Source organism: Hyperoodon ampullatus (assembly GCF_949752795.1).
Source record: "Hyperoodon ampullatus genome assembly, chromosome: 2".
In the NCBI taxonomy this organism is placed as follows: domain Eukaryota; kingdom Metazoa; phylum Chordata; class Mammalia; order Artiodactyla; family Ziphiidae; genus Hyperoodon; species Hyperoodon ampullatus.
In genome coordinates, this window is record NC_136915.1 from 120,491,707 (window position 1) to 120,519,255 (window position 27,549).

At 39.7% G+C, this 27,549-nt stretch overlaps 1 protein-coding gene across 1 annotated transcript; it reads left to right on the forward strand.

Moving 5' to 3' along the window:
- The first annotated feature begins 1,815 nt into the window (after nt 1-1,815).
- Nucleotides 1,816-26,468, forward strand: HSD17B7 (hydroxysteroid 17-beta dehydrogenase 7). The gene is made up of 10 exons (XM_079698383.1): nt 1,816-1,903; nt 3,784-3,987; nt 6,901-6,993; nt 8,080-8,194; nt 13,573-13,767; nt 17,330-17,434; nt 18,358-18,414; nt 21,870-21,968; nt 25,181-25,374; nt 26,262-26,468. The coding sequence occupies exons 1-9, from the start codon at nt 1,869-1,871 to the stop codon at nt 25,280-25,282; spliced, it is 1,005 nt and encodes a 334-aa protein (XP_079554509.1). The 5' UTR covers nt 1,816-1,868; the 3' UTR covers nt 25,283-25,374; nt 26,262-26,468.
- Nucleotides 26,469-27,549: the final 1,081 nt, after the last annotated feature.

A 27,549-nucleotide genomic window follows, 5' to 3' on the forward strand; every position in this document is an offset into this window, starting at 1 on the left:
GCTCTCTTGCTCTCTGTACAGCCCTGCCCTACCTGGCCCTGCCTCACCCTTACCTTATGCACATGACTGCCTCCTTCTCCTAAGCTGCAAGTTTAATTAGTAACTACCTCTATGATCAGCCCAACCCCCAGCTAACTATTGTTCTAGCCCGAGGACCAGGATGACCAGTATGTTTGATCATCAACAAGAAAATCTGGCCCTTGCAATGGTTGCTAACCCAAAGAACAAGACCTTCCAGCAGTCCCTCTGGCAACCAAGGAGCTCTTTTGATGTCAAATCCCCTATTACTGATAACCTTCTCCTCCACTGTGTAGCGAAGATTGCTGCCTTGTCCTGCCTGCTGTTGGCCATACACAGTGGGGTGTCACTCCAGGATCATTGCCTCTGACTTGTAAGGTTCCCTGTGCAATAAATCATTGATGTCTCTGTAGCTGACTTCCAGTTCTTTCTTTGGTCTAGCAACTGGGCAGTTGCAAGGATTGCAAGACTGCAGGGTGCAGCCCAACATGGGGTTAATTTTACCCCAGGACTTTGATAAAATATTATTAAATTGTGGCCTCTTAGAATAGTTGAAAGTGGGATTAAGGATAGGAGCTGAGTTTCACCCAAATAATAAAGAAGAATTGATAATTTAGAAATCAAATTTTTAATAATCACATTTATTCTTTCAGTCTAATTTTATTGGTATAAGATTTATCTCATACTAAACTGATACCAAATTAATCAAAACCTCTAGGGTATTCAAAAGCCAATATAAATGATCTCAGTCATATCTTTCAGAGATCACTGCTGTTCATAAATAACTAAAACTTTGAAAGAGGCTATGAAATGAAGTATGTTCCACAGAGTTTGATACACGATGCGCAGTATTCCTTAGTGTGGACCGGGACTGGTGATGGTCACATTGTTACCAGTCCACAATAATCCAGAAACCTAAAGTAAGCTTTTTATAGCAGTTTGGCAGAGTATCATCTGTTGAAGCTAATAAAAAAAAGGGGGGGGGGGCTTGTATGCCTTTTGCGTTTTATTTCATTTTTCTAGTAATTTATTTTTATTGTATATTACAAAAGTACCCATCTGGGATGGCTTTGAAAAACAAAGCGGGTCTTTTACCACAAAGAGTTTGAAACACAATGAAATAGGAGGTTACAGTACACGACCCATTGCGTCCTACAGAGTTCTGAGATTCTCTGGTTCCATACCATATTCCAAGTTTTGAAAATTGGTACTTCATGCATGATTCTACGTAAAGTTCTTAATAAAACAAATGTTCATTTTCGCGAAGATGATTTTTTTAGAGGAGGAGGAGTTCTGGGACCAGAAGCTGGGCTGTTAAGTGGCACAGTGCCTGGATGGAAAACTAAGTAGACGATAGTCCCCAAACTTCAGGTCCTAGATTCAAACCTTTCCTCTAAAATAAGGAGCTCTGGTGCAAATATCCTGAGGTCTTCCTGCAGTGAAGCGCCAATCGGAGGCGCCAGGGTATCGACCCTGTGTATACCACGATGCCCGTACCCTATCGCTCTGCTGGGACCACAGCCCAAGCAAGACAAACGCCTTGAGCCACCAGCGCGCGCAGGGTCTGGGGCGGGACACCTGCTCCGCCGAGGGGCGGGGAGAGCCCGGATTGGCTTGGGCCTTGGGCGACCTGCGGCTCCGCCCCTCGGCCTATCTGAGCGGAAGGCGGGCTGCTATGGAGGAGGGGCCCAGCGCGAAGTAGATGACGCAAAAGGGAGGCGGGGCCCCGCCGGGCCCTGATTGAAGGGCTAGGGGCGCGGCCGGGGCGGGGATACGGGTCAAAGTATAATACTCGTGAGAAGCCTTGCGCGGTACCTGCTTCAGGGTGCGTGGTGATAGGGTTCGCGACCATGCGGAAAGTGGTTTTGATCACCGGGGCGAGCAGGTGAGGGCTCCATCGCGATAATGGCGGCGGCGGCGGGGAGGGGGTCCGAGGGAGCAGGAAGTACCGGGCCAGGAGGACCTGCCACCGACCGACCCCGGGAGCTCCCGTCGCTGACCCTGCCACGGTGGGGACTATGGCCGAGACCCTGGCCCGCTGTTCTCTGGGTCCCCCACTGCGCGAGGTACCGGACTTGTCGGCCCAGTGAGGGGCTCAGTAACTGGTGCTTTGAATTAAACATGACAGCGGAAAGAAAACTAGAGCGCCACTAAGAGATGAGTGTCTCAGTGACGATACTGTCTGTATCCAGGGAAAGGGCGCTTCCCACGCAGACCTCGCCTCCTTCCAGTCTTTGACTTTCTCATCACTGGTAATTTAATCGTGACCAGGTCGCCATATTTTGTACTCCAGCTGTTTTTTCTGTCCTAGACTTATGGCCCTAGGTAAATTTCAGAGTCCGTGAGCGTTAGAACACTGGGGGAAAAATCTCATTCCATGTAATACCGTGCTAGACATCTAGTATATATACTCTTAAGAAACTCAGAGAAAAGCAACTTTTTCCTGTTAAGGCATGGAAGGAGTGCAAGTAACCATACTGCCAATGAGTAATTACTCCAGGGTTGGGCATTTGGATTCAGCCTCTTCTAGTGCCTGTTTTACTTCTCATTTGCTATTAAGTGAACAGTGTGTGGAGGATGAAAGTAACCAAACCATTTTTCTAATTGTTGCATTTAGAGTTTTGGGGGATTAAGACTGAGGATATGTTAAATGTCATTTAAAATTAGTTCACTTTCAGTTATCTGGCCATGTCCATGTTAACTAAGCCAAACCTGGCAGGTGTCTGTAATGGGCAGAATTTTAGCGTGCCCTTACCTGAGTAACTTTAACAACTGGTTCGGTGCTTCCTATATGGAAGTTGCGTAAATAAGTCAGACTTGATTTTGTGTGTTTGTTTCTTTTACAAATATTGTGATACGTACAATTTTATATTTATAGTAAAGGCCTATTCTCAAGTGGGGATGAATAAACATAACTATATTTGATGCTCAGGTTACTGATGGTACTAGGCTCTTTGCCTGGAATCAGCTTAAGTCTTGGAAGAAAACCCATTTACCCAGGTTTTCATTGTTATCAGCCAACCTGGTCTGAATGCTGTCCCCATTATGTGGTTTCACAATGCTCTTTCTGAAGGAGGTCATTTATCTTTGACACTTGTACTCATCCCTGCTTCTCTCTCCTGGTACCCATCTTATATGTCCCATTCCTGTCTTCTACTTAATCATGTTGAGTTCTTTCTCTTCCTGTTGGTTATTCAATCGTAGCAGTTGAGAGGGACTTGTATTTCCTGCCATGTTACTTATACCTTTCCTTGAAAGATTCATCCATTCCTTATCAGGAATTTCTGGTGCTCCTGATACTGGCCATGATACCAGTAGATAGTAGAACCCTTGCCCTCGAGGAACTTAGACAGCAGAGTAAAACATGCACACCGGAAAACACTAATAAGATGTTCTTTTCCACATTTGCTGGTGATGTACTGAATCACTTTCATGAGTGTCATAATCAGTGTAAAATGAAAACCACTGGCAGGATAAACTGTCTTAAAAGAAATGCTAAAGGAGAACTCTGATTTGCAGTCGAGTTATTTGGGTTATCGAGCTTTTGCAGAATGAAAGAAACACAAATGGGACAGCGTCCTGAGCCAGTGACTATTAGAGTTGGAGGGTTCCCCCTTCTTTGCATAATTTTTGAATTCTTTCTATCTACCTGGGCTCCTGGTTGGGGCTCAAGTTGACAAAATCAGTCTTCTGAGCCAGAGAGAAATGCCTCTATTTGGCACCATCTCATTGAATGCATATTCTGTATCTGAATTGTCCTTTCAGTGGCGTTGGCCTAGCCCTCTGCAGGCGGTTGCTGGAGGAAGACCATGAGCTTCACCTGTGCTTGGCATGCAGGAACATGAGCAAAGCGGAAGCCGTCCGCACTGCTCTGCTGGCCTCCCACCCCACCGCCGAGGTCTCCACCGTGCAGGTGGATGTCAGCAGCCTGCCATCAGTGTTCCAGGCCTCCAAGGAGCTCAAGCAAAGGTATGCCTCTTGTGGATGGCTTTTCTCTCATGTGATTGTGCAACACAACAGCTAATAGAATAAGAAAGGATAGGAAAACCTAAAAAAGAAATAGGTGCAGTATAAAAAGAAGTTACATTGAGGAAATCTGTATAGAGTGACCCGTTATTGCCTTGCCTCAGTACCAAAATTTCATTCTCAGTCATAATCATGACCATTCCGTGAAGATTAATTTAGCAGTGTATTTTGACATGTGGTCAGTTGTGAAGCTTTATGTTAGTGTAACTCCTTTGATGTTTGAATGCATTTTTTGCATCTTTCCTTCACATAAGAACTACATTAAGTGGTAGGGCAGGTACTGACAAGTGAAGAAACTTCCCCAGGCCACTAAAAATTTGTTCATACCTGGACAGTAATTGGTATGTAATAAACATTTGATAAATATTTAGTATATGAAGGGATAGAGTCCTTGGATGTATAAATTCCCAGAAAGTGTGTACAATAAATTGCATATGGGTGCACAATGCATTTTTCTGGAGAGAGAGGGCATGCTTTTTATTAAATTCTAAGAGGAATTTATGATCAGAAAGTCAAGAACCCTGCACTAGTCCATGCTGAGTCCTAGCAATATCTGGAATAATTAAATTTAATCAGTCATTTAATCAATAAATTATTAATTACATTTTTGTAATTGAGGCCCTTACAACGCAAGAGCTGCTTTATTTCCTTGGATAATAAAATGAACTTCAGTATACATAAGGAAGGCCTTCTTGGTTAAAGCGTTGGCTGAAGAATAATAGTTTGCATTTTATATGTTTATTGATAGCAATTTGCATTACCCTGTTCCACATGTACAAGTTACAAAGTGAAACTGGTTTTCTTCGCCACAGTTTGCCCTGCAGCCTTAGCCCTTTGTAAATGAGGGTTTGCTCTCCTCTACTGCTGAGCTCCTAGAATTTTCTGTCACATTATCTTTCTAAAAACTGAGGTTTTCTAGGTTTCACATCTACTTTTCCATAACTTGTCTCCAAGTCTGTGAAACTGTACAGTCAGTGTCCTTACTGATTTAAAAACCCTCAAGTCGGGAGAATGAGTTTCAAGTCGTGTTTGCAGGCTTTCTGTCCCCAAACCTTCTCAGCCAGTTGGCTCTCTCATCCTGTTTTGTATAGATTTAGTTATTTTCTTATTTAGCAGAATAGAACCTTCATCCTCAGTTAGTCGTAGCCCATTTCAGTACAGTTTTGAGATTTCATGTTGCGACATTCATAGTACTGACTATTCTCAACTGCCTTCAAAGGCTCAGGATAGGTTATCACAGCTTTAGTAATTTAGTATTTAGTAAGATATTTAGTAATTCGACCCAAACGTAAGGGGGGAGGCTGTGGGGAAGAAGGCAGCACTAAGACGATGAGTTGTCCCAGCTGCCTGTCAGCATTTAAGTGCAGCATTGATGTATTTATTTAATCCTCAAAACAGCTCTCTTTGAGGTGGGTGGTATTATCCGAATTTAGGAAATGATGATTCTAGTGATACTGACAAATTTGGGAATATGTGACAGTGTCCAGATAGATCTCTTGCTTATACGAAGGATGTCTTGCACTTAATGGCCCAAATGGATATCTTCGACTATGGACCTAAATTTAGAGGCGAAGAGAGTTTGAGAAGGACCCTTTCCAGTTGGCTGAAGCAGCACCATTCCTGATGCTGGTCTTTCCACCTGTGATACTCTGTTCTATTAGATTTGTGCTGCTGAAAACTGATAAGGAATAGTGGTTCCGTTTTATCCAGAATAGAGCAATTGTGTCAATCATTTAAGCTTTCAAGGGTACTATGCCATTTAACTGCAGCCAGACCTGAATTTGGAAATTTGCCATTTCCACTCTTTGCTAAACATTCCCTCTCCATTCCCAGCGAGATTTATTAGTATACTTAGATGAAAGTTTGCATGTTAGATAATGGAACAACTAGCGATAGCTGGACCCATACTGTCTTTGTGGATCTTACATGGATAACCTGATGGTATCAATATGAGCAATTTAAACAGTCAGTTTATAATTAGAGCCATGCGGCTGTTGATTACTTATAGGATGATCAGGAAATGTCATGTATGGTGTGTTTTGGTAACCATGTATGATCCTGAGGTACCAGCTTTAGTAGCTGTGGCCCGTGTTGTCCTGGGTTATACGGAGGTCATGGAGACAGTGTGGTGCACAGAATTCTAGGCGACATTTTGAATATTCATGGTGTCTGTAATTATAATGAGCCCAGGCTCTACTTACTTTGAACCTAGTTCAAAAAGAATACACTTAGATCAAGGTTTATGTTGGTGAAAAAGGCTTCACAAGTCAGCATTTCACACGTGTCCTGGAGGGAGCCTATCGGAAGCACCTTACCCCCATTCAGCTTCTATAATCTCACTGTATTCTTGTGAGCTTTCATCATTTTATGACACAGAGCACCTGGCCATGAACAAGGAGAGGTTTCCACATGGATCTAATGCTCTAGTGGATATCTTGGCGTTCAGATTCCAGCACTGATGGATCAGATTATATAGATTTTACTTGTCAATGAGGGAAGATGTGAATTAAAAACAAAACGCAAAAAACTTTCTAAGACCAGAAGGAGAGTAGGTTTAATAGAAAGTTGCTTCAGTGCCTTGTTGGGAGGACTAAGCTGGAAGGAGTATTGATCAGAGAAGATTTGACTTCAAAGCCTGTTATAGCTCTCTAAATTCTGTTTGAAGCCACCATCAAAAAAAAGAACACTCAAATATTTACCATGGCTAAAGAAAAACTGTTGAGAATGTAATACTGATGCTTTGGCTTGCTATGGCCATCTTTTTGGTTCAGAAAGTACTTTCTGTCCTTCATAGGCCTTCTTTATTCTAGTTGCTCAAAGAGATAACTAACAATCTTTTCTTGGTTTTACTTGCAGGTTTCAGAGACTTGACTATGTATATCTAAATGCTGGGATCATGCCTAATCCACAGCTAAATATCAAAGCACTTTTCTATGGCCTCTTTTCAAGGTAATTTCCATCTTCTAGGTGAACTGATTAGAAGGAAGGTGTTTATTACTTTGCCTAGTTTTGCCCTCAGTAGGATAACTTGAGGAGACGAGAGGGTGTTGAGAAGAATGAAGACAGAAAGGGCGTGTTGCAGCCATGTCATGAAAGAAGGTTTCATCTTTGTGAGGAATGTTGCAAGTCATGATTCTTATTGTGTTCTTGGTCCCCAGGACATTCTGAGTGGTTGGACGTTTTGGCAGGTCAATTTTGGTCTGCCTGACTGTGTCTGTTAGCAAGAACATTTCAGAACTAGGCAGAATTGTCAGTGAGACTCTAATACCCAGGAAGGCAACTTGAGAAGCATTTCTCAGCTGTATGTCAGGTGTCCTGACCAGTAGGCTGGGGAAATGTACAGACCTAAATACCTTCCTGGGAGATTCTCTATATGCATTATTATAGTGGCTTCCAAAAATGTTTAACCACAACCTACAGTAAGAAATAAATCTTATTTTGTGACCCAGGGTACTTATTCATAAACAGATATTACTCTCACTGCATGCTATTTCCTATACTGCTACTTTTGTTTTACTTCTCTGCCATTAAACACAGCCCTACACACAAAATTCCATGCTGGTCTTGACCTACGACATAGATCTCACAGCAAATCAATTAGTATATTCGATGCTTCAAGAATTCCTGATGATAAAACAGCCTGTTAACTTTGTTCAGCAGTTAAACGTCAGTGTTCCGGGGAAGACTTTTTCTTCTTGGCATAGCTATTATTCCCCCAGGGCAGTTGACTTGTAACCTGATTTGGAAAGAGGTGCTGAGAGTTTTTGCAACAGGTTTTTGAGAGACTCAGGTTCCTATTGGTAGTATGAGCTATAACTATGTAAGTCCTTCTGTGAATTGGGTCAAGAAAGCATTTTTGTATTTGATTTAGTACTCATGATAACCCACTCTGAGAAATAGGTATTTTTGTTCCTGTTATTACAGAATCAAGGAAAATGTAGTTTTGGGGTGGGGGAAGGCAGGAGAGGGTGTCTGTTTAGTATCTTCAGTTAAAGAAGCTTTAAAAAGTCATGCAATTGTCTTTTGCTGTTTCAGAAAAGCGATTCATATATTCTCCACAGCTGAAGGAGTGCTGACCCAGAGTGAAAAGATTACTGCCGATGGCCTCCAGGAGGTGTTTGAAACCAATGTCTTTGGCCACTTTATCCTGGTAAAAAGGCTTTGGGCTTAATAAGCCAACACTTAGTACTGTGACCTTAAACACTTGCACAGATAGATCACAATGCTGTTTTGTTAAGCTTATTAGTTTATGGCTAGCATTAAATCTTTGCGTGTTTAAATAGGGTGATCACTCTACTCTTTGAAGACATTGCTTAAAGCAGCCTACGGGTACATTTTTTCTTTTGACATCAGCTTTAGAGATCGGAGAGAAAGTAAGGTATAAACACACAAGCACCTTCAGAAACAATGTACAGAACTGAGTAAGTGCACCAGTACTGTTCTTTGAAACTGGGCTTTGCATCAGATAGGATGGGGTGACAGGGAAGCCATTATTAAACAGTACTTCATGGTTAATCTTTTACTATCTTGATTTGTGATTTTTTTAAGCATCCAGTCTGGTGTGTCACAATTTCAGGCAACTATAAAGTTAAGCAAGGGATGTGCAACTTGTCTAGGTTGTTCTGTACTTTTGCCTTAGGTTTAATCTCATAGGACAGCTTTAATATCTAGATTAAGTAATAGCCAGATCTGTTGCCAGTCGCTTTTAATTCCTTGGTGCTAGAAGAACTCCTTCTAATGCTGGGTTTGCTTGCATAGAACTTGTATCTCTGACGTTTTTATAGTCATGATCACTTTTTCCACCTTAAACCTAATTTCCCTCAAAATTGGACCTCCTTGAGGACTAGCCTGTATATACATAATTTAAGATATACATAAACATTGGAATATTGTGAAACCATTAAAAGAAATAAGATATTTTGCACTTACATGGGATAGTCTCTAGTATTTCATTATTAAGAAGAAATAGCAGGTTGTAATATGTATAGTGTGATCTCATTTGTATAAACAAACAGATAAATATATATCTTTACACATTGTATATACATGTATATACTATTTCTAGAATGATACAGATGAAATTGGGAACAGTGGATACCCTTGAACTGGGGTGCCAGAGCATCAGGGATGAGTGGGAGATTCATGTTTCATTCTAGATCCTTTAGAATGAAACATGAATCTTAAAAAAAAAAATGTGGTATTACCTTTTCAATGACAAAAGTTAAAATATAGTTCAGGATGGGATTGAATTCTTATATGGTCATGTTTTATAACTCTACAGGGATTCATTATCTAATATTTCCTTTATCTTTTCATAATCCTCTCCTCTTTCTTTGCTCTCTTTTCAAATTATTAAATGAATTGGCAATGATAGAGGGTAAGTTAATTGTTGCTGTTAATAGTCTTAATATTTTGATGAATCTATTGTTTAAAAAATTAAGTTGTTAAGGAAATCTAGTATTGGGGTAATCCAGGTTGGGGGAATGGCAGAGGAGAGTTGTGGCCAAAGGCACAGTTATTACAGGTGTCCTTGTGACATGACTTATCCTTGTGTATCCTTATATAGGTAGGCCTATCAGCAGGGGTTTTGGGATTGATTTATCAAATAAAATGATAGGAAGGTTTATGATGCCTTCCACTCTCTCCAAATTAGTTTTAGGAATCTTACAACTTTTTATAGATCACAGACTTGGATTCTGTGTCCAGGTGTAAATGCATTATAATGGATCCATCCCCAGTTTGATTATAAATGACCAAACTTGTAGGGCTGTTAAAAGAGTAGAGAGAATTTCTGTAAAGTTCCAGGCACAGTGCAGTATTACAGTTGTGGAACCAGGTAACTGATTTAATCTCATGTCCATGAGTTCTCTTGATTGTGTTTGATGTAAATGTTCATTGCACATCTGGAAGCTTTCCTAGATTTTTCTGTAATAAAATTTTAGTTTTAGGATAATTTTAGATTTATAGAATTATTGCAAAGGAGTTCCTGCATACGCTATGCCCAGTTTCCTCTATTATTGACATCTTACATTAGTATGGTAGATTTGTCACAATTAGTGAACCAATATTGATACATTACTATTAATGAAAGTCCATACCTTATTCAGAACTCTTTAATTTTGTGTGATATCCCTTTTCAGTTCTAGCACCCCTTCTAGGATACCACATTACACTTAATAGTCAAATCTCCTTAGGCTCTTCTTAGTTGTGATAGTTTCTCACACTTCCCTTGTTTTTTTTTTTTTTTTTTTGCGGTACGCGGGCCTCTCACTGTTGTGGCCTCTCCCGTTGCGGAGCACAGGCTCCGGACGCGCAGGCTCAGCAGCCATGGCTCACGGGCCTAGCTGCTCGACGGCATGTGGGATCTTCCCAGCCCGGGGCACGAACCCGTGTCCCCTGCATCGGCAGGCGGACTCTCAACCACTGCGCCACCAGGGAAGCCCCACACTTTCCTTGTTTTTGAAGACCTTGACAGTTTGGGGATTACTGCTCAGGTATTTGTACATGGTCCCTTGATTGGGATTTGTCTGTTTTCCTCATGGTTAGATTTGAGAAAATGTGTTTTTAGGAAGAAGACCACAGAGATGGAGTGCCATTCTCATCACATCCAATCAATATGTTTTATCAGTATTGATGTTCTTTTTTTTTTTTTTAACATCTTTATTGGAGTATAATTGCTTTACAGTGTTGTGTTACTTTCTGCTGTATAACAAAGTGAATCAGCTATATGCATACGTATATCCCCATATCCCCTCCCTCTTGAGCCTCCCTCCCACCCTCCCTATATCCCACCCCTCTAGGTGGTCACAAAGCACTGAGCTGATCTCCTTGTGTTATGCAGCTGCTTCCCACTAGCTATCTATTTTACATTTGGTAGTGTATATATGTCAGTGCTACTCTCTCACTTTGTCCCAGCTTCCCCCTCCCTGTGTCCTCAAGTCCATTCTCTAAGTCTGCGTCTTTATTCCTGTTCTGCCCTAGGTTCATCAGAACCTTTTTTTTTTTTAGATTCCATATATATGTGTTAGCATACAGTATTTGTTTTTCTCTTTCTGACTTACTTCACTCTGTATGACAGACTCTAGGTATATTGATGTTCTTTTTGATTCCCTGACTTGAATCAGTGTTTGTCAGGTTTTTCCACTATTAAGTTACTTGTTTCTTTCTCCCTTTACATACTGTGCTCTTTGGAAGAGAGTTAGTATGTGTAGCCCACACTTAAGGGGTTGTGCTTGACCTCCTTAAGAGTAGAGTAGCTATATGAATTATTTGGAATTTTTCTGCAAGGGAGATTTGTCTATTCTCCTCCACTTAAATCTTTATTCAATCACTTATTTATTGGCCTATTATTCCTCAATAAAACTGAAAAAAATTATTTGTTATATCCATGCAGATTCATGGATATATATTTTCTCCTTTGTATTATAAATACTACTTTATTTTCTTGCTCAAATTATTTTAGTTTGGGCTATTGGGAGCTCTTTCAGTTGGAACCTCTACATCTTTTTAAAACATTTATTTATTTATTAAAAATTTTATTGAAGTACAGTTGATTTACAATGTTGTGTTAGTTTCAGGTGTACAGCAAAGTGATTCAGTTATATGTACATGTATGTATGTGTATATATATACAGACACACACACATATCTTTTTTTTCAGATTCTTTTCCCATATGGATTATTATAAAATATTGAGTATAGTTCCCTGTGCTATACTTGTTGGCTATCTGTTTTTTATATGGTAGTGTGTATATGTTATTCCTAAATTCCTAATTTATCCCTCCCCCCGACCTTTCCTCTTTGGTAACCATAAGTTTGTTTTCTATGTCTGTGAGTCTGTTTCATAAATAAGTTCATTTGTATCATTTTTTTAGATTTCACATATAAGTGATGTCATATGATATTTGTCTTTCTCTGACTTACTTCACTTAGTATGATGGGTCCATCCATGTTGCTGCAAATGGTATTATTTCATTCTTTTTTATGGCTGAGTAATATTCCATTGTGGCATATACATATATATACACACACACATACATACATACATACATACCACATCTTCTTTATCCATTTATCTGTCGATGGACATTTAGATTGCTTCCATGTCTTGGGTATTGTAAATAGTACTTCAATGAACATTGGAGTGCATGTATCTTTTTGCAGTATGGTTTTCTCCAGATGCCCAAGAGTGGGATTGCAGGATCATATGGTAGCTCTATTTTTAGTAGAGCTCCTCCATACTGTTCTCCATAGTGGCTGTACCAGTTTACATTCCCATCAACAGTGTAGGAGGGTTCCCTTTTCTCCACACCCTCCCCAGCATTTATTATTTGTAGTCTGGTATGAGGTGACACCTCATCGTAGTTTTGATTTGCATTTCTGTAATAATTAGCGATGCTGAGCATCTTGTCATGTGCCTCTTGGCCATCTGTATGTCTTCTTTGGAGAAATGTCTATTTAGGTCTTCTGCCCATTTTTTGACTGGGTTGTTTGTTTTTTTTGATATTGAGCTGTATGAGCTGTTTGTATACTTTGGAAATTAATACCTTTTTGGTTGCATCATTTGCAAATATTTTCTCCCATTCTGTAGGTTGTATTTTTGTTTTGTTTACGGTTTCCTTTGCTGTGCAAAAGCTTTTAAGTTTAATTAGGTCCCATTTGTTTATTTTTGTTTTCATTTTCATTACTCTAGGAGGTGGATCCAAAAAGATATTGCTGCAATTTATGTCAAAGAATGTTCTGCCTATGTTTTCCTCTAGGAGTTTTATACTGTCTGGTTTTACATTTAGGTCTTTAATCCACTTTGAGTTTATTTTTGTGTATGGTGTTAGAGAATGTTCTAATTTCATTCTTTTATATGTAGCTGTCCAGTTTTCCCCTCACCACTTATTGAAGAGGCTGTCTTTTCTCCATTGTATATTCTTGCCTCCTTTGTTGTAGATTAATTGACCATGGCTGCGTGGGTTTATTTCTAGGCTTTCTGTCCTGTGGAACCTCTATATCTTTGACATACCCTTATCATTATGGCTTTCTGGTTTTGTTTTGAGCACATCCTTTCTGGCACCACATGATGTTTAAGACTCATCTTATGTATTTCCTATCCCAGTCTTAGAATCAGCCATTTTCCTAAGGAGATCTGTTTCCTTTTATTGGAGAATGGTATTAGAAACCAAGGTCTGGGTGCTTATTGCCATTGAGATAGCATTTGCTTCTAGGCTTTCTCAGCTAACAGAGCAAGGATGTACCTGTGTGCATACTAACCCATTTATGTATAAATATCTGTAAATATTTTGTATGTAACCATCTGAATCTTTATTAAGCTAATCATGAGTTCACACTGATGTCTCTGACTCTAATCCCTTACCACATAGATCAGTCTAGTCTCCTTCTCTTGCGTACATGTGTCCCACTCTACCAATGACATACCTGTTCAATTCTAGTGTCCATTTATATTGGTTTCAAAATTGTTACCTTGTACTCCCCCAGTATATTTTGATACATTTTTTGTTTCTTTTATTCCTCATTCAGATTCGGGAACTGGAATCTCTCCTGTGTCATAGTGACAGTCCATCTCAGCTTATCTGGACATCATCTCGTAATGCAGTGAAATCTAATTTCAGCCTTGAGGACATCCAGCACAGCAAAGGCCAGGAGCCCTACAGCTCTTCCAAATATGCTATTGACCTTCTGAGTGTGGCTTTGAACAGGAACTTCAACCAGCGGGTGAGGCCTGTCTCAGTGATATGGAAATGGCAGGGCAGTGATTTCTGAACTACCATTGATTTCCTAGTAAGATGGCTGGCTTTCTATTAACTATTGTAGTTTAGAAGAAGAAATATTGTTTCTTGAGCAGGATTGCTATGAGGACAAGATAAGACATGATGAAGACTGATAGTTGGTGTATAGCAAAGTTTTAGGGCCGAGAATAATTAGCTCCTGACCTTTTAGATATATGGGGGTTCACTCACCATTCCATAGCTCTTCAAAAGCTATATTTTATATAACAGAATGATACTACTAACAATGTCAGTAGTTACTGTTAAGCATTTGCTATGTTTTAGGTGCTGTCCTTTTTATCTATGTATGTCATTTAATACCTTTCCCATCATAGTGAGGTAGGTCTGAGTATTCCCATTTTCATATGAGGACACGAAAGATTGGAGCCCTTAAGTCATTTACCCAGAAGTCACGCAGCTAGTAAAGGGCAGAGCTCAGAGTTGAGCCCATGGCTAACTTCATAGCTTGGATTTTTCCCACTAAGCCATGCTGCCACCCAGTGTTTATTATATCTGATGTTATAGGACAGTTGGTACTTAGAAAGCCTTCTGGAGAGTAGTGACCTTTGGTGAGGCTGCAGAGCTCTGTCTCTGTGAGGACCCGGGTTTTGAGAGCAGCTGTTGTCAGTCATGCTGGCTCCTTGTGTCCTCTGTGGTCTGGAACTTAGTGCTTCTTTGTGTGTCTCTCTTGCCCAGGTCCAAAATCTTAACTGGAAATCTCCGGTCTTTCCCATGGGCATTTTCCTTTGTTTGCTTTGACTGTGTTTTTTGAGTGTGGGACTAGGGAGAAATTTAATTCCACTAATATTTACAAAAGACTGACCATTTTTAGGGTACTGGCTCAGGCTTAGAATCGAGGAGGAAGGAAAAATAAAAAGACAGTGCAGAAACTATCTGCCCTTAAGGGACGTTCTTTGATCACACTTTAGGTACAGCAATTTAAGCCTTACGTAATGGTCTAGACCTGGTTGATTCTGCAATGGAGACCTTCGTCAGGTGGAATTCTCACTTCTGAGAACTGGCTCTTAGAATCAAGCCTCTTAGTGAAGAGGGTGGTATAAAAGTAGAAGCTATGAGCATATTCTCTAGAAATGCATTTGAATCCTTGCTTTGTCACCAGCTTTGTAAACTTGGACAAATTATTTAATCTCCTTGTACTTCAGTTTCCTTATCTGAGAAACAGGGATAATAATAATGCCTGCCTCACAGATTTGTTGGGAGGCTTGAATGATGGGATTGGTATGAAGCAGTCACAGCCATGCTTTGTGCTCAGAATGTGTGTGTGTGCGCGTGCGTGCATGCGTGTGTGCTTGTGTCTGCACACATGTGGGCATGAATGGGTGGGAGGGTGGGAGGGTGTGTGCTTATGTGCATGCATACATGTGTGAGTGTGCCTATCCACATGCACATGTGTGGGTTTTTTGGGTGTGTGCATATGTATATGAATGTGATTGTATATGTGGTATGTGTGCTTGGGTATGGGTGTCTATGGTCATGTGGTCTGCACCTGTGTGTGCATGTGCTTATGTGTGTTTGTGTGTTGACTGTTCTTCTTGTTATTATTTGAGCTCAGTGTGTTGGTCCAGTTGTGAGCCTCCTCCTGAGATTTCTTGAGATGTTTAAAAACTTGTCACAACTGCTTGTCCTTTGGAACCTCCCTTTTAGGGGTAAGGTCAGAGTGGATTAGCTTCTCTTTTCATGATAAGCTCTGGGATTTTGCTTGTCTCAACTGTCAAATAAGTTTTGGGATTTCATCTTTTACAGAAAAGGGAGATTTAGCTAATGCTGCCGCCTCCTGAAATCTGTGTGATTATTTTGCAGCCTGTGATTTTTCTCCTTGGCTTTTATGAATAGAGAAGTAACTAATAAAGAACTACCTCCCTTTGAAAGCTTGTATGACTGGAAATGTTGTTAGGTCTGTACAAGCTACCTGAAAGACTAACCATCCATGAATGACCCCTCACACAGGCCCTGTGGAAGTACTCAGGGTCGTCACACTCATTTCCTAGGATTAAACGTGTGGGGTGACTGTAGTCTTGGATAAGATGGCCTCCTTGCTTGTTTCTTTTGTTGATTAATGTCAGAAAGTTGTATGTGTTGGAAGCCCTGGATTTTAGTTCACAGATGTCTTCATTTAGGGCTGAAAAGGCCCTAACTGTTCCTGGCTAGTTCCCAGAATAAGAAATTTTCCTTAGCTATCTTTGGGACAAAATATTCTTGGGAAGAATTTTTGGTCTCTAAGACTCCTGACTTTTTTCAGAGGACCATTGGTAAATCAGGGGGACTCTCAGGGGCTGGATTATCTGTGTCAGGCACCTCCAGGCCCTTGCAGCACTGAATAAAGGAAGAAGACCTTCCAGCTTTTGATGCTCAGGGTGCTTTCTGTCCACTGAACTGACTGTGCTACACTGGCATTTTCTATTTTTGTTTAAAAGAAAAATAATAAGATTAAAAGTAATAAAAATATGAATTAAAATGGTCAACATCAAAATAAGGTAAAATGCAGTGAAAATTAAACCAAATAAACTAGTAAAACAAATCCCAATGCTCCAAGGATTACTAAAGACCACCCAGGGCCTCTTCTATTACTAATATGTGCCGTATGTTAACTGGAGCTCTCTTTATAGAACAGATCTTTCTAAAATGATGAGTCCTGGGCTAAGAACCTGATTTAGAGATCTTCAGTTGGAGGAGGTCTTTGTGGAACCACACACAGCCCTCATTCCTCTCTGATGCCAGGAGCTCCCAACTCAAGCTAGAGATATGGACCTTATATACCTGCAGGGAAACAGACACAGTTGAGGTTTAGTTGTCTGTGTTTACTAGATCAGAAACTTCTTGCAGGCAAAGACTTTACTGTGTATCTTTTTTTATCTTAACTGCTTTTTTTTAACATCTTTATTGGAGTATAATTGCTTTACAGTGGTGTGTTAGTTTCTGCTTTATAACAAAGTGAATCAGTTATACATATACATATGTTCTCATATCTCTTCCCTCTTGCGTCTCCCTCACACCCTCCTATCCCACCACTCTAGTTGGTCACAAAGCACCGAGCTGATCTCCCTGTGCTATGCGGCTGCTTCCCACTAGCTATCTATTTTACGTTTGGTAGTGTATATATGTCCATGCCACTCTCTCACTTTGTCACAGCTTATATTGATTGGTCAACTGATCTTCAATTAAGCTAATAACATGGAAGACTCAGGTAACCGGGTCCTACTTTTCTCGTCCAGCTTCAAGCTTGGTTATTCTTTGTTCTCTAAGTTTCTTGAGAATAGAGACTTTATCTTACTATTTTTTGCATCCTGAGTGTCTCTCATGGTGAGTTCTCAGTACATGATTCTTAAACTGAAATGGTCTACCCAGCTTCAAGGACAACTTAGAGCATAAATCCTTGATGCCCTGGCTTGCTGGCTCATTTGTGTATCTCCTTTATTAACTAACTAGCACACAGGTGACTCAAAGTATATTGAATTAAAATTAATTGCTACCCCTCTCTGTGTTCCCAGGGTCTGTATTCCAGTGTAGCGTGCCCAGGTACGGTGTTGACCAATTTGACATATGGAATTATATCTCCCTTTGTGTGGACATTGATCATGCCAATCATATGGCTGGTAAGTGATGAATACTTCTTGTCTTAGTTTACTTAAGCTGCTCGAGTTGGAACCAAAAAGCTGTGTTTAAGGGTTGGGAAATAAGAAATTGAATCTGAAGGTGGCAGAATTCCATTTCATTCAAGGATTTTGACATTACTTAGTATGTAATCTCTGCTTCATACTCCCTGATATTCCGACTGTACCACCATCTGAGTGTCCACTTTTCTTTAAGGGAATGTTTCTTTGGTCATGCACCATAGATCCCAAGAGTTCTATGATTATATAATTTTGGGAAACCTGTGTTCACATATTATTGACACGTATATTATGTCTCAATAATATGTTATATACGTCTCAGAGACATATTAATATGTCTTTTGTTACCCAAACGTTATTGACTAGAGACATTTCAATATTCGTTTACATAACAAATTGCCGGCTACAGGCATTAGTTTCTGCAAAAATCCCCTGGTCAATAACGAGTTAAACGATATCAAACTGGATTTCTCTGAGCTTTTAATGTAGTCAGATGCATTAAAAGTTCCCCAAAAGTGTATGATTGTGCATTGTATGATCATAGAATCATGTTTTTGCTTGTTTGTTTTGTATTTTGAGCATCTTGCAGGACCGGTGTCCTCCAGCACACATTAGAAAATGTTGCTTTTAGGAAATGTCCCTCCCTTGTAGAGCTCAGGAAAAAATATCCCTCCATTATAGCAGGTAGAGAAAAAAGATGAGAAGGAAATATGCCTTCATGTTAAAAGTGGTTGATTGGAGTAATGGAGATTAAGTGATATTTCTTATTTAGATTTCTTTATTTTTTGAAACTTAAAAAAATGCTCTATAATAAGAAATGCAGGTTGTCTTTTTTAATATTTAAATGAATAATGCTTTTGTGACTCTAAACCACCACGAAATGACTATGGTTTTCTTTTTCTTAGTTACGCTTTTTTGCAAATGCTTTCACGTTGACACCATACAATGGAACAGAAGCACTGGTATGTTACTAGAGTTTTAATATATTGTATTCACTTCACAGATGTAGACTGTACGTTTACTGGTTTAGAAACAGTCTTAACAGAAAAGATAAGAGAACAAGCTCTGAATAATCAAGGTCCTGTTTAGGACTAAGTTCTGAGCATTAGGAGTGAACTTTGAAAGTTTAGTATGTTTCATGGCACTGGATACACCATGGTCGTGGGAACAGCGCTTCTGTAGAAGCAAAATACATGAGCAGCCGGAGGAGAGCACAGCGTGGAATACTGCAGCAGCAGGCAAAGCAAGGCGGTGGCTGGGCAGTCAGTGTGAGATTTCCTGTGGAGAAGGTGTGTTTCATGGGTCAAGAGTAGAGGCAACGAAGTCCAGCTCCATTTCCTTATGGGAAGATTCTCTTTTCTCTGTTAATATTCGAGAATTGAGTTGTTACTTTATTAGAAAACAAGTTCGTTTCCTTAAATCGCACATGTGTGGATTGCATGTGTTTCCTCATCAATGGCAGACATTAGTAACAGATCCTAACACTCTGTTCTGTTTACATAAATGATGTCTCTGAGTGTTTTTCAACTCAAGGCCCAAAGACATCCACTACTAATGGATCAGAATCGTCATACAAGATGAAATTTATTTGTCCTCTGTGCTTTACACCATCTGGTTGAAATTCTATTGTATTAAAGTCAGTTCTGTGTGTGTGTGTGTGTGTGTGTGTGTGTGTGTCTCCCCCCCCTCACTCCACTTAGCTCCCTCAGGATTTTTGGTAGGCAACTTGAAAACCCGAGAGCCTAGCACTGTAGTGCTCATACTTAACAGATTCTTAAATCGTAGCTGAATTGAAATTAAGGCAAACGTTAAGGGAATTGATTTGGCACTCTTCTTTTGGTAAACATTGCAGAAACAAATGCATTTATTGTAGAGACACAAACATAGTAGAAGCAAGTACTTTTAAACTAATTTTAATTATTTCTTAATGTATATGTCAAACTATTTAAGATAATGAATAGTCCTTTAGGGTATTCATTCCGCACATTTATGTCACTGAAAATCAAGTCTAGAGGTCAAGTATATATTGAGTGTCAGTGGTGTTGAAATAGAAGTCAAAATCTAGTTAGAAGTCAAAATAGTTAGAAGCTACTAAGGAACTTAGAGTCATGTTTAGAAAAAAAAGAATTAATAGAGAAAATAGACAAGAAAGTAAGACATTCTGTCATCTGGTGGCAAGTACTGTAGGAATAATCAGAAAGGAGGATCACAGTGGGGCTGGACTAGTTGGAGGAGGCTTTGCTTGCTGAGTTGGGCTTAATCCGGGCCCTGAAGAATAGGTTGGATTTGGATGAGATGAGCAGCATGACCCCAGTGTCACAGTTTAAAAAGTTTGTTGTGACCCTGCTGTAATTTCCTTCAATGTGGATGGGTCGGATGTAATTACCACCTAGTGATGGTTATATATGCTGGTGGATACAGATGAGGGTTTGAGCATACCACGTGTGTACCAAGAATCTATTCAATCTTTGGATAAGTTTTATCTCCTTAAATGGTTTGAACCTGAGTGGCCTAATGCACAGTGGTTAAGAATGTGCTATATGTAATTCTATTACTATAGAATTATAGTAATTCTGTTCAAATTCCATTTCTCCAGTTTCTGGCTGTGAACACTTGGGCACGTGTTTTTCACTCATCTAAGCCTTTTACTATTAACTATAAAATAGGAATTATAGGAGTAAATGAGAGAAGGCTTATTGTAAAGAATTCTGTGTATTTCAGCATTTAAGATTTTAAAGAAGACCATCTTATTGAAAAAAGTACAGTTCTGGCATGTGAACTGACAGATCAATGGAACAGAATAGAAAGTTGAGAATAGGCCCATAGCATACAGGGATTTGGTATATGATAATGATGGCCTTCCAAAACAATGAGAAAAGATGGTTTATTCAGAAAATAATAGAATAGGATCTTTTCTTCATACCTTACAGTCAAATAAAATTCTAGGTAAGTTAAAAGATTTAATCCATAAAAATTAAAATATATAGTTACTAGAAAAAAATACGTGGTGGGGGGGCACTAAGATCCTACAAGCTGCTTGGTGCTGCCAAAAAAAAAAAAACAAAAAACGGGGAAGTTATAAAATAATTTAAGAGTGTGGAGGCTTAGCTACTCCCAGTAACCATAAAAGAAAAGACTGAAAATTTTGATTTAATAAAAGTAAAAAAAATTTTACATGACTAAAATTCTCACTACACATATACTCGAAAGAGTAACCACAAAATGGAAGAACACCTGCTACTCATACCGTAGATAAAGGGTTACATTTTCTTAATATTTAGGGAGCTTCAACAAATCAAGAAAAACAACCTATTGGAACAATAGGCAAAGGACATGAACAGAGAGTTTTGAAACTGTTTTAATCATATGAAAAGATGCCTAATCTTATTCCTACTAAGAGAAATGCGAATTAAAACTATAATGAAAAACTTTTTCAACTCTGATTAGCAAAGATTAGAAAGTTTGATAATGTACTATATTGGCAGGGGTCTAGAGAAATAAGCACTCTTCTACATTGCTGGGGGAGAGTAGACTGATATAGCCTCTATCAAGGACTCTTGGACAAGATCATTCAAAATAATAAACACACATACCCTTAACCCAGCAATTCCATCTTTGATATTTATCTTACAAATGTGCTCAAACTTACATGGAATGATGTATTCATCACTCATCACAGTGAGGTTTGTAATAGCAAAAACTGGAAAGAACCTCTAGGTCTAGCAGTTGAAAACTGATGATATAAAGTATGGCACATCCATGAAATGGAAAACTGTGCTACTTTAAAAGAGAATAAAATTTTCATATACTGATTTGAAAGCATCTCCAAGGCCTGTTCAAGTGAAAAATGCAAAGTGTGGAGTAGTGTGTATATTTTGCTTCCATTTGCATAAGAGAAATGGATATATGTTTTTAAGCAAATAGATTTCCTTAGAAGAATATACAAAACAGTAGCATGAGTGTTTGCTTCCAGAGAGGAGAACTGGGTGGCTAGAAAATTGGGGAGGAAGACTTTTTACCATGTACATTTTTTGGAAGTTGTACGTGTGTGTGCTTATCTATTAATAAAATATCACATCAGTGACCCATACTTTACTGTGGCGTGAGCTGAGTATCCACTCTGAATAAGCTCAAGGTCACATGCCATGAACTTTAATTTGGGGATTAAGAGAAGAGACAGCTAAAATATGGTTTTTTGCTTTAAATAAAATTTTCAAAGGATGCTATTAAGCAGGCTGCCCTACTGTCTTCCTTCGAATTATAGTAGTGGTTCATGAAGGCATCACAATTAGCTGATGCTGTCAGGAGGATTTTTAGAATTTGTTTGGGGCTCTGTAAAGTGCTGCTTGTACATCCCCTCCAGCCTCACTCACCTTGGGCAGAACAGAAGAATCATTGACACCCTCTTCTTTTCCAGGTCTGGCTTTTCCACCAAAAGCCCGAGTCTCTCAATCCTCTGGTGAAATATCTGAGTGCCACCACTGGCTTTGGAAGCAATTACGTAACGTCCAAAAAGGTAAATGTTTCCTTTGTTTCATTGAAGAGGTTGCTGCTGGGTTCCTGACCAGCCCTACCAGCTGCCCAGCTTCTCTCTCCTGGGGCTCCCGTCTCTGCTCGCTGGCATCACATGGGCCTGTTTTCATTTCTTTCTGCTCTCTCCTGCCTCTCAGCCATGGCACACCTTCTCTCCACCTAAACTGCTCTTACCCTTCTTTCTACTGATTCATTTCTACTGTTTATCCTTAAGATCACAGCTTTTGTGTGACCTTTTACATCAGGTCAGATGCTTTCATGCTAGGCTTTTTTTACTTCTTACGCCAGTTCTGTGTAGTACTCATTCAGTAGCAGGCCCCCTTGTCCAAGGATAGGCTCCATGAGGAGGGGGGATTGCACCCAGTTTCCTAGCATGTTCCCTTGCGCATGGCAGGTGCTCAAGAAATGTGTCACAAGTTGGATGAAATATAAAGCATCTTTCTGAGTGAAGTTAGCTTCCCTTTGAGTGTTCAGTTCCACTTATGACAACTATTAGCTTTAATAGACTGGTGTTTTGAAGAGGTACGGGATGGAGTTTGGAAAAAAAAATGAATGCTGTGTTTTGTAGACTCTGTGTAACCTAAAATGAAATTAAACATAGTTACAGGAGACTTCCCTTGTGGCCCAGTGGTTAAGACTCAGAACTCCCAATGCAGGGGGGCTGGGGTTCAATCCCTGGTCAGGGAACTAGATCTTGCATGCCACAACTAAAAATGATCCCACATGCTGCACCTAAAGATCCCACACGCGGCAACGAAGATCCTGTCTGCTGCAACCAAGACCCGGCACAGCCAGATAAATAAATAATAAAAATAAACATAGTTACGTATTAGAAAAATGAAAAAAGTTTTATTTTGACCCTGTAAGGATTAATTTTGTTGGTTTTTTTTTTTTTTTTTTGGCTGCATTGGGTCTTCGTTGCTGCACGTGGGCTTTCTCTAGTTGCAGCGAGCGGGGTCTACTGTTCCTTGCAGTGCACAGGCTTCTCATTGCGGTGGCTTCTCTTGTTGCAGAGCATGGGCTCCAGGTGCACGGGCCTCAGTAGCTGTGGCTCACAGCCTCTAGAGCACAGGCTCAGTAGTTGTGGCGCACGGGCTTCGCTGCTTTGAGGCATGTGGGATCTTCCCGGACCAGGGCTCGAATCCGTGTCCCTCGCATTGGTAGGTGGATTGGTAGGCAGATTCTTAACCACTGCGCCACCAGGAAAGTCCTAATTTTGTATTTTTGTCATGAGTAAGGTTTACTTTAGCCTCCCATTTTTCACTGCCTATCTTATTGTGAGGAGGAATCGGCATAAAATAAAATTATATTGGAGCAAATAAGTTCACTAAGTCAGAGTCAAAATTGTCAGTGATCTTGTCTATGTCAGTAGCTTGAGGTCTAAGGGGAACCAGGCTCTCTGCTTCCCGTGGTATATGTTTACTGAAAATGAACCTATGAACGTCAAATGTTTTCCAAAATACCTTTTGTGGGATAGTTCCTTGAGAAGATTTGCAGAAAGCAGTTTGTCGGCCAGGTAAGTTTGAGAAATGCTTCATATTATATTTCCCTCTTTCAGAGATATGCACAATGCACATTAGCCCAGTAAAGGCTTTGAGAAGTTGATACAGTTAAGAAATATGGGTGACATGTTTCATCCTGCTGTTTGCAAGCTGTTCTTGACTGTACAACTTTTTCTTTTCTCTTTAAATTTTACATAATGCTTAACATCATCCCAAAGAACACACTTTGGGAACTCTATGGTAAACTAATGAGCTTACTTTTAGGCCCTCAGAATTTATTTGGACTTACTATCTATTGATCTCGAAGGAATGATTGGTTTACCAAGGGGAGAAAATGTTTAATTCTATAAACCAAAGTATTTTATTAGCATTTCATGGAAATGCATTGCAGAATATGTTTTAACCTTTGATTAATTTTGGGAAGTCAGCTCTCTGCTCTGTTTAAAGGTTGGGTTGAACTAAAGAGAGCTATAATGTCTCTTCTGGTTACAACATGAAAAAACACTAATATGGTTGAATGAATATAAATATTTTTTCCAAAATGTTATGAAGTTTTCTTTCACTTTTTAGCCTTTTAGCTTCATGAAGAAAGAGGCTTTTTTTTTTTTTTTTTAAGTTTAGGCTCTGTGTTGACTTGGAAAGAGCTAACACTTTATAGGGGCTGAAAGTTTGCTTTTACATACAGTGTGTAAGTTAAAATTAGATTTTCTACATAAAAGAGAAGAGTGTAAAATAATAGTGGATTAAACAAGATAAAAGCTTAGGTTTCTCGCATGTAAAGGAGTTTGGAGAGGCAACCTTAGGCTGGCCTGGCAGCTCTGCAAATTGTCAGGTACCCAGGTTCCTTCTGTCATCCCTGAGGTGTGGCCCTCATCCTTATAACTCAGGGGAGCAGCATGGAAGAAGGGAGAAAGAAAGGGGTGCCCCATTCCTTTTAAAGAGAGTCCTGGGTAGGTACCACACAACACTTCCACTTACATCTCATTGACCAGAACATAGTAACCTGGTACCACTAACTTCAGTGGAGGCTGGAAATGTAGTCTTTCATCTGCAGGGCAGTGAGCTCAGCTAAGATCAGGGCTCTTTTACTAAAGAAGGTGGATATTAGGAAGTAAGTAGCAGTTGGAATTTTTAAAAAAATTTCTTGATTTTCCTCTTTTGGCCTTTTTTTTTTTTTTTTTGGCGGTATGCGGGCCTCTCACTGTTGTGGCCTCTCCCATCGCGGAACACAGGCTCCGGACGCGCAGGCTCAGCGGCCATGGCTCACGGGCCCAGCCACTCTGCGGCATGTGGGATCTTCCCGGACCAGGGCACGAACCCGTGTCCCCTGCATCGGCAGGCGGACTCTCAACCACTGCGCCACCAGGGAAGCCCTGGCCTTTTTTACATCACAGATGTTTGGTGTCTTCTGTTACTAGGTACACAGCAGTTAGGGGAGACAGCAAAGCTCAGATCTTTCAGTCTTGCTATTTAAGGGAAGCATCAGTAGGCTTGGTGAGTGTTGGAGTTTGGATGGAGAGTTAATGTGTCCTCAGGATTCCTAACATTCCCCACATGGCTGCCACCGCAGCCCATTCCAACTGTTCCTATTTTGGGTTCTCTTACCTGTGTTATTTAAATGGCTCCTGTTTATTCAAATACTATCCATTTCATTTTTCCTTCGTAGTCATCCCTATCTTTGTTTCTTTTCCAGATAGACCTAGATGAAGACACTGCTGAAAAATTTTACCAAAACTTACTGGAACTGGAAAAGGATATTAGGGTCACCATTCAAAAAACCAAAAACCAGAGCTGAAAATGGTGCTCTCTGAGCACCATTTTCATGCCTTCTGTGGATTCTGGAGCACGTGGGTTCCTGAGTTGGATGATGTGCATTTGTGGTAAACTGTGAGCTCTGATTGTCTCTGTTTCAGAATTACCGCTATGACTGTGCATGTGTTTGTGCACGTGAGAAAAAGCTTGATAAAATATCATATATTCTTAAGAATGGCATTATATCGAAATTGTGCTAGTCACAATTTGTTTGTTCTGCAAACTGCAGCCCAAGCTACACTTCACGGGATGAGGTGTAGACTTGAATACTCATGACACAGACACGCACTGGTTCTCCTTTTCACCTGCCCCAGCAGGAGGAAATACTGCCCATTCTCTGAGTGACCATCTTAGCCTTCTTCCTTTCGAGTAGTTTACCTAGGTCTTGTACCTTATTTCTTCTTCCACGTGCTGCTTTTACCAATCCTAATACAGATGCCCATGTAATTAATCATAGTAACAAAAGTATATGTATTTGGGCCACTTGAATTATTTTTTTCTTATTTTAAAAATGTTTTTTATTGAGATTGATTTAGTCCATGTTAATAGTGGGCCTGACCTTTAACAGAATTTGCAAATTTGTTTATTACTGACCCACTCGTTTTCATGACATTTTAGTGAATGTAATCTTGCAGCAAAAATGATTTATTCAGATTGTTTCAATGAAATTTTCCAGTTGAATAATTACTGGTGGAATGTCTCCTGGTATCAGTAGTGGTCGAAAGTGGTTAGGACTTGATTTGCATTATATGAAGACAAAATCTAAGATGCTTAGACGTTTCAACCAACACCTGTAATATAACAGAGTTACAGTTTGAATGAGTTAATGTGAAAAATTATATGTAAATATAATTTCTTTACATTTTAAAGTATGGATTTTTGGTTATACTTTAAGTTTGTTGCTAATGATATTTTTAATAACAATAAACATGTGAAAATGAGGGCTGAACACTGTCTTCCAGAAAGAAGGGTAAAGTTGGAGAGCTGAAAGCAGAGCTGGTTTTTGATCTTCTGTTCACTCGCTGTTAATTGGGAAGGAGGACTTTATTATGGATCTCAAACTCTTCATCTGTGAAGGAATTATCTTTCTGCTTCCTCTGTTCATGGGTATGAAGTGAGCATTAAACGCAATAATATGTGAATGAATAAAGAGCATTTTTTGAGAATGATGACTAAGGTTTTATTAGAGATTAATAAGCCAGAGTGTCATAGTTGAAATATTACTGTGTAAGGCACTGAATGACCATGTCCCATCTGACTGAGAGTTGGTTCTGTTTCCTGAATGTTTTGTTTTAAATTGAAGTACAGTTCACTTACAGTGTTTCCAGATGTACAGCAAAGTGATTCAGTTATTTATATATATATGTATATTTCAGATTCTATTCCATTATAGGTATTACAAGATATTGAATATAGTTCCCTGTGCCATACAGTAGTTCCTTGTTGTTTATTTTACACATAGTAGCATGTATCTGTTAATCCCAAACTCCTAATTTATCTCCCCCAGCCCTGCTATCCCCTTTGGTAACCATAAGCTTGTTTTCTTTGTGAGTCTATTTGTTTTATAAATAAGTTCGTTTGTATCATATTTTTAGAATCCATGTATAAGTGATATCGTGTGGTATTTGTCTTTCTGTCTGACTTACTTCACTTACTATGATAATCCCTGGGTCCATCCATGTTGGTGCAAATGGCATTATTTCATTCTTTTTTATGGCTGAGTAGTAGTCCATTGTATATTGTGTGCGTGTGTGTCTGTGTAGCATGTATTCTTTATCCATTCATCTGTCTATGGACATTTAGGTGGCTTCCATGTCTTGGCTATTGTGAATAGTGCTGCTATGAACATAGGGGTACTTGTATCTTTTCCAGCTGGAGTTTTCATCTTTTCCAGATATATACCCGGGAGTGGGATTGCTGGATCATATGGTAACTGTTTTTACATTTTTAAGGAACCTCCAGACTGTTCTCCATAGTGGCTCTACCAATTTACATTCCAACCTACAGCATAGGAGGGTTCCCTTTTCTCCACACCTTCTCCAGCATTTACTATTTGTAGACATTTTTTTAAAATTTGTTTTGGCTCTGTTGGATCTTCATTGCTGTGTACGCAGGCTTTCTCTAGTTGCAGCAAGTGGGAGCTACTCTTTGTTGTGGTGCGTGGGCTTCTCACTGCGGTGGCTTCTCTTGTTGCAGAGCACAGGCTGTAGGCGCCCAGGCTTCAGTAGTTGTGGCACGCAGGCTCAGTAG

Coding starts and splice junctions, on each gene's coding strand:
- HSD17B7 (XM_079698383.1), top strand. CDS start 1,869: ATGCGGAAAGTGGTTTTGATCACCGGGGCGAGCAG. Junction 13,768..17,329: donor ACAGGAACTTCAACCAGCGG/GTGAGGCCTGTC, acceptor CTGTGTTCCCAG/GGTCTGTATTCCAGTGTAGC. Junction 21,969..25,180: donor ATTACGTAACGTCCAAAAAG/GTAAATGTTTCC, acceptor TTTCTTTTCCAG/ATAGACCTAGATGAAGACAC.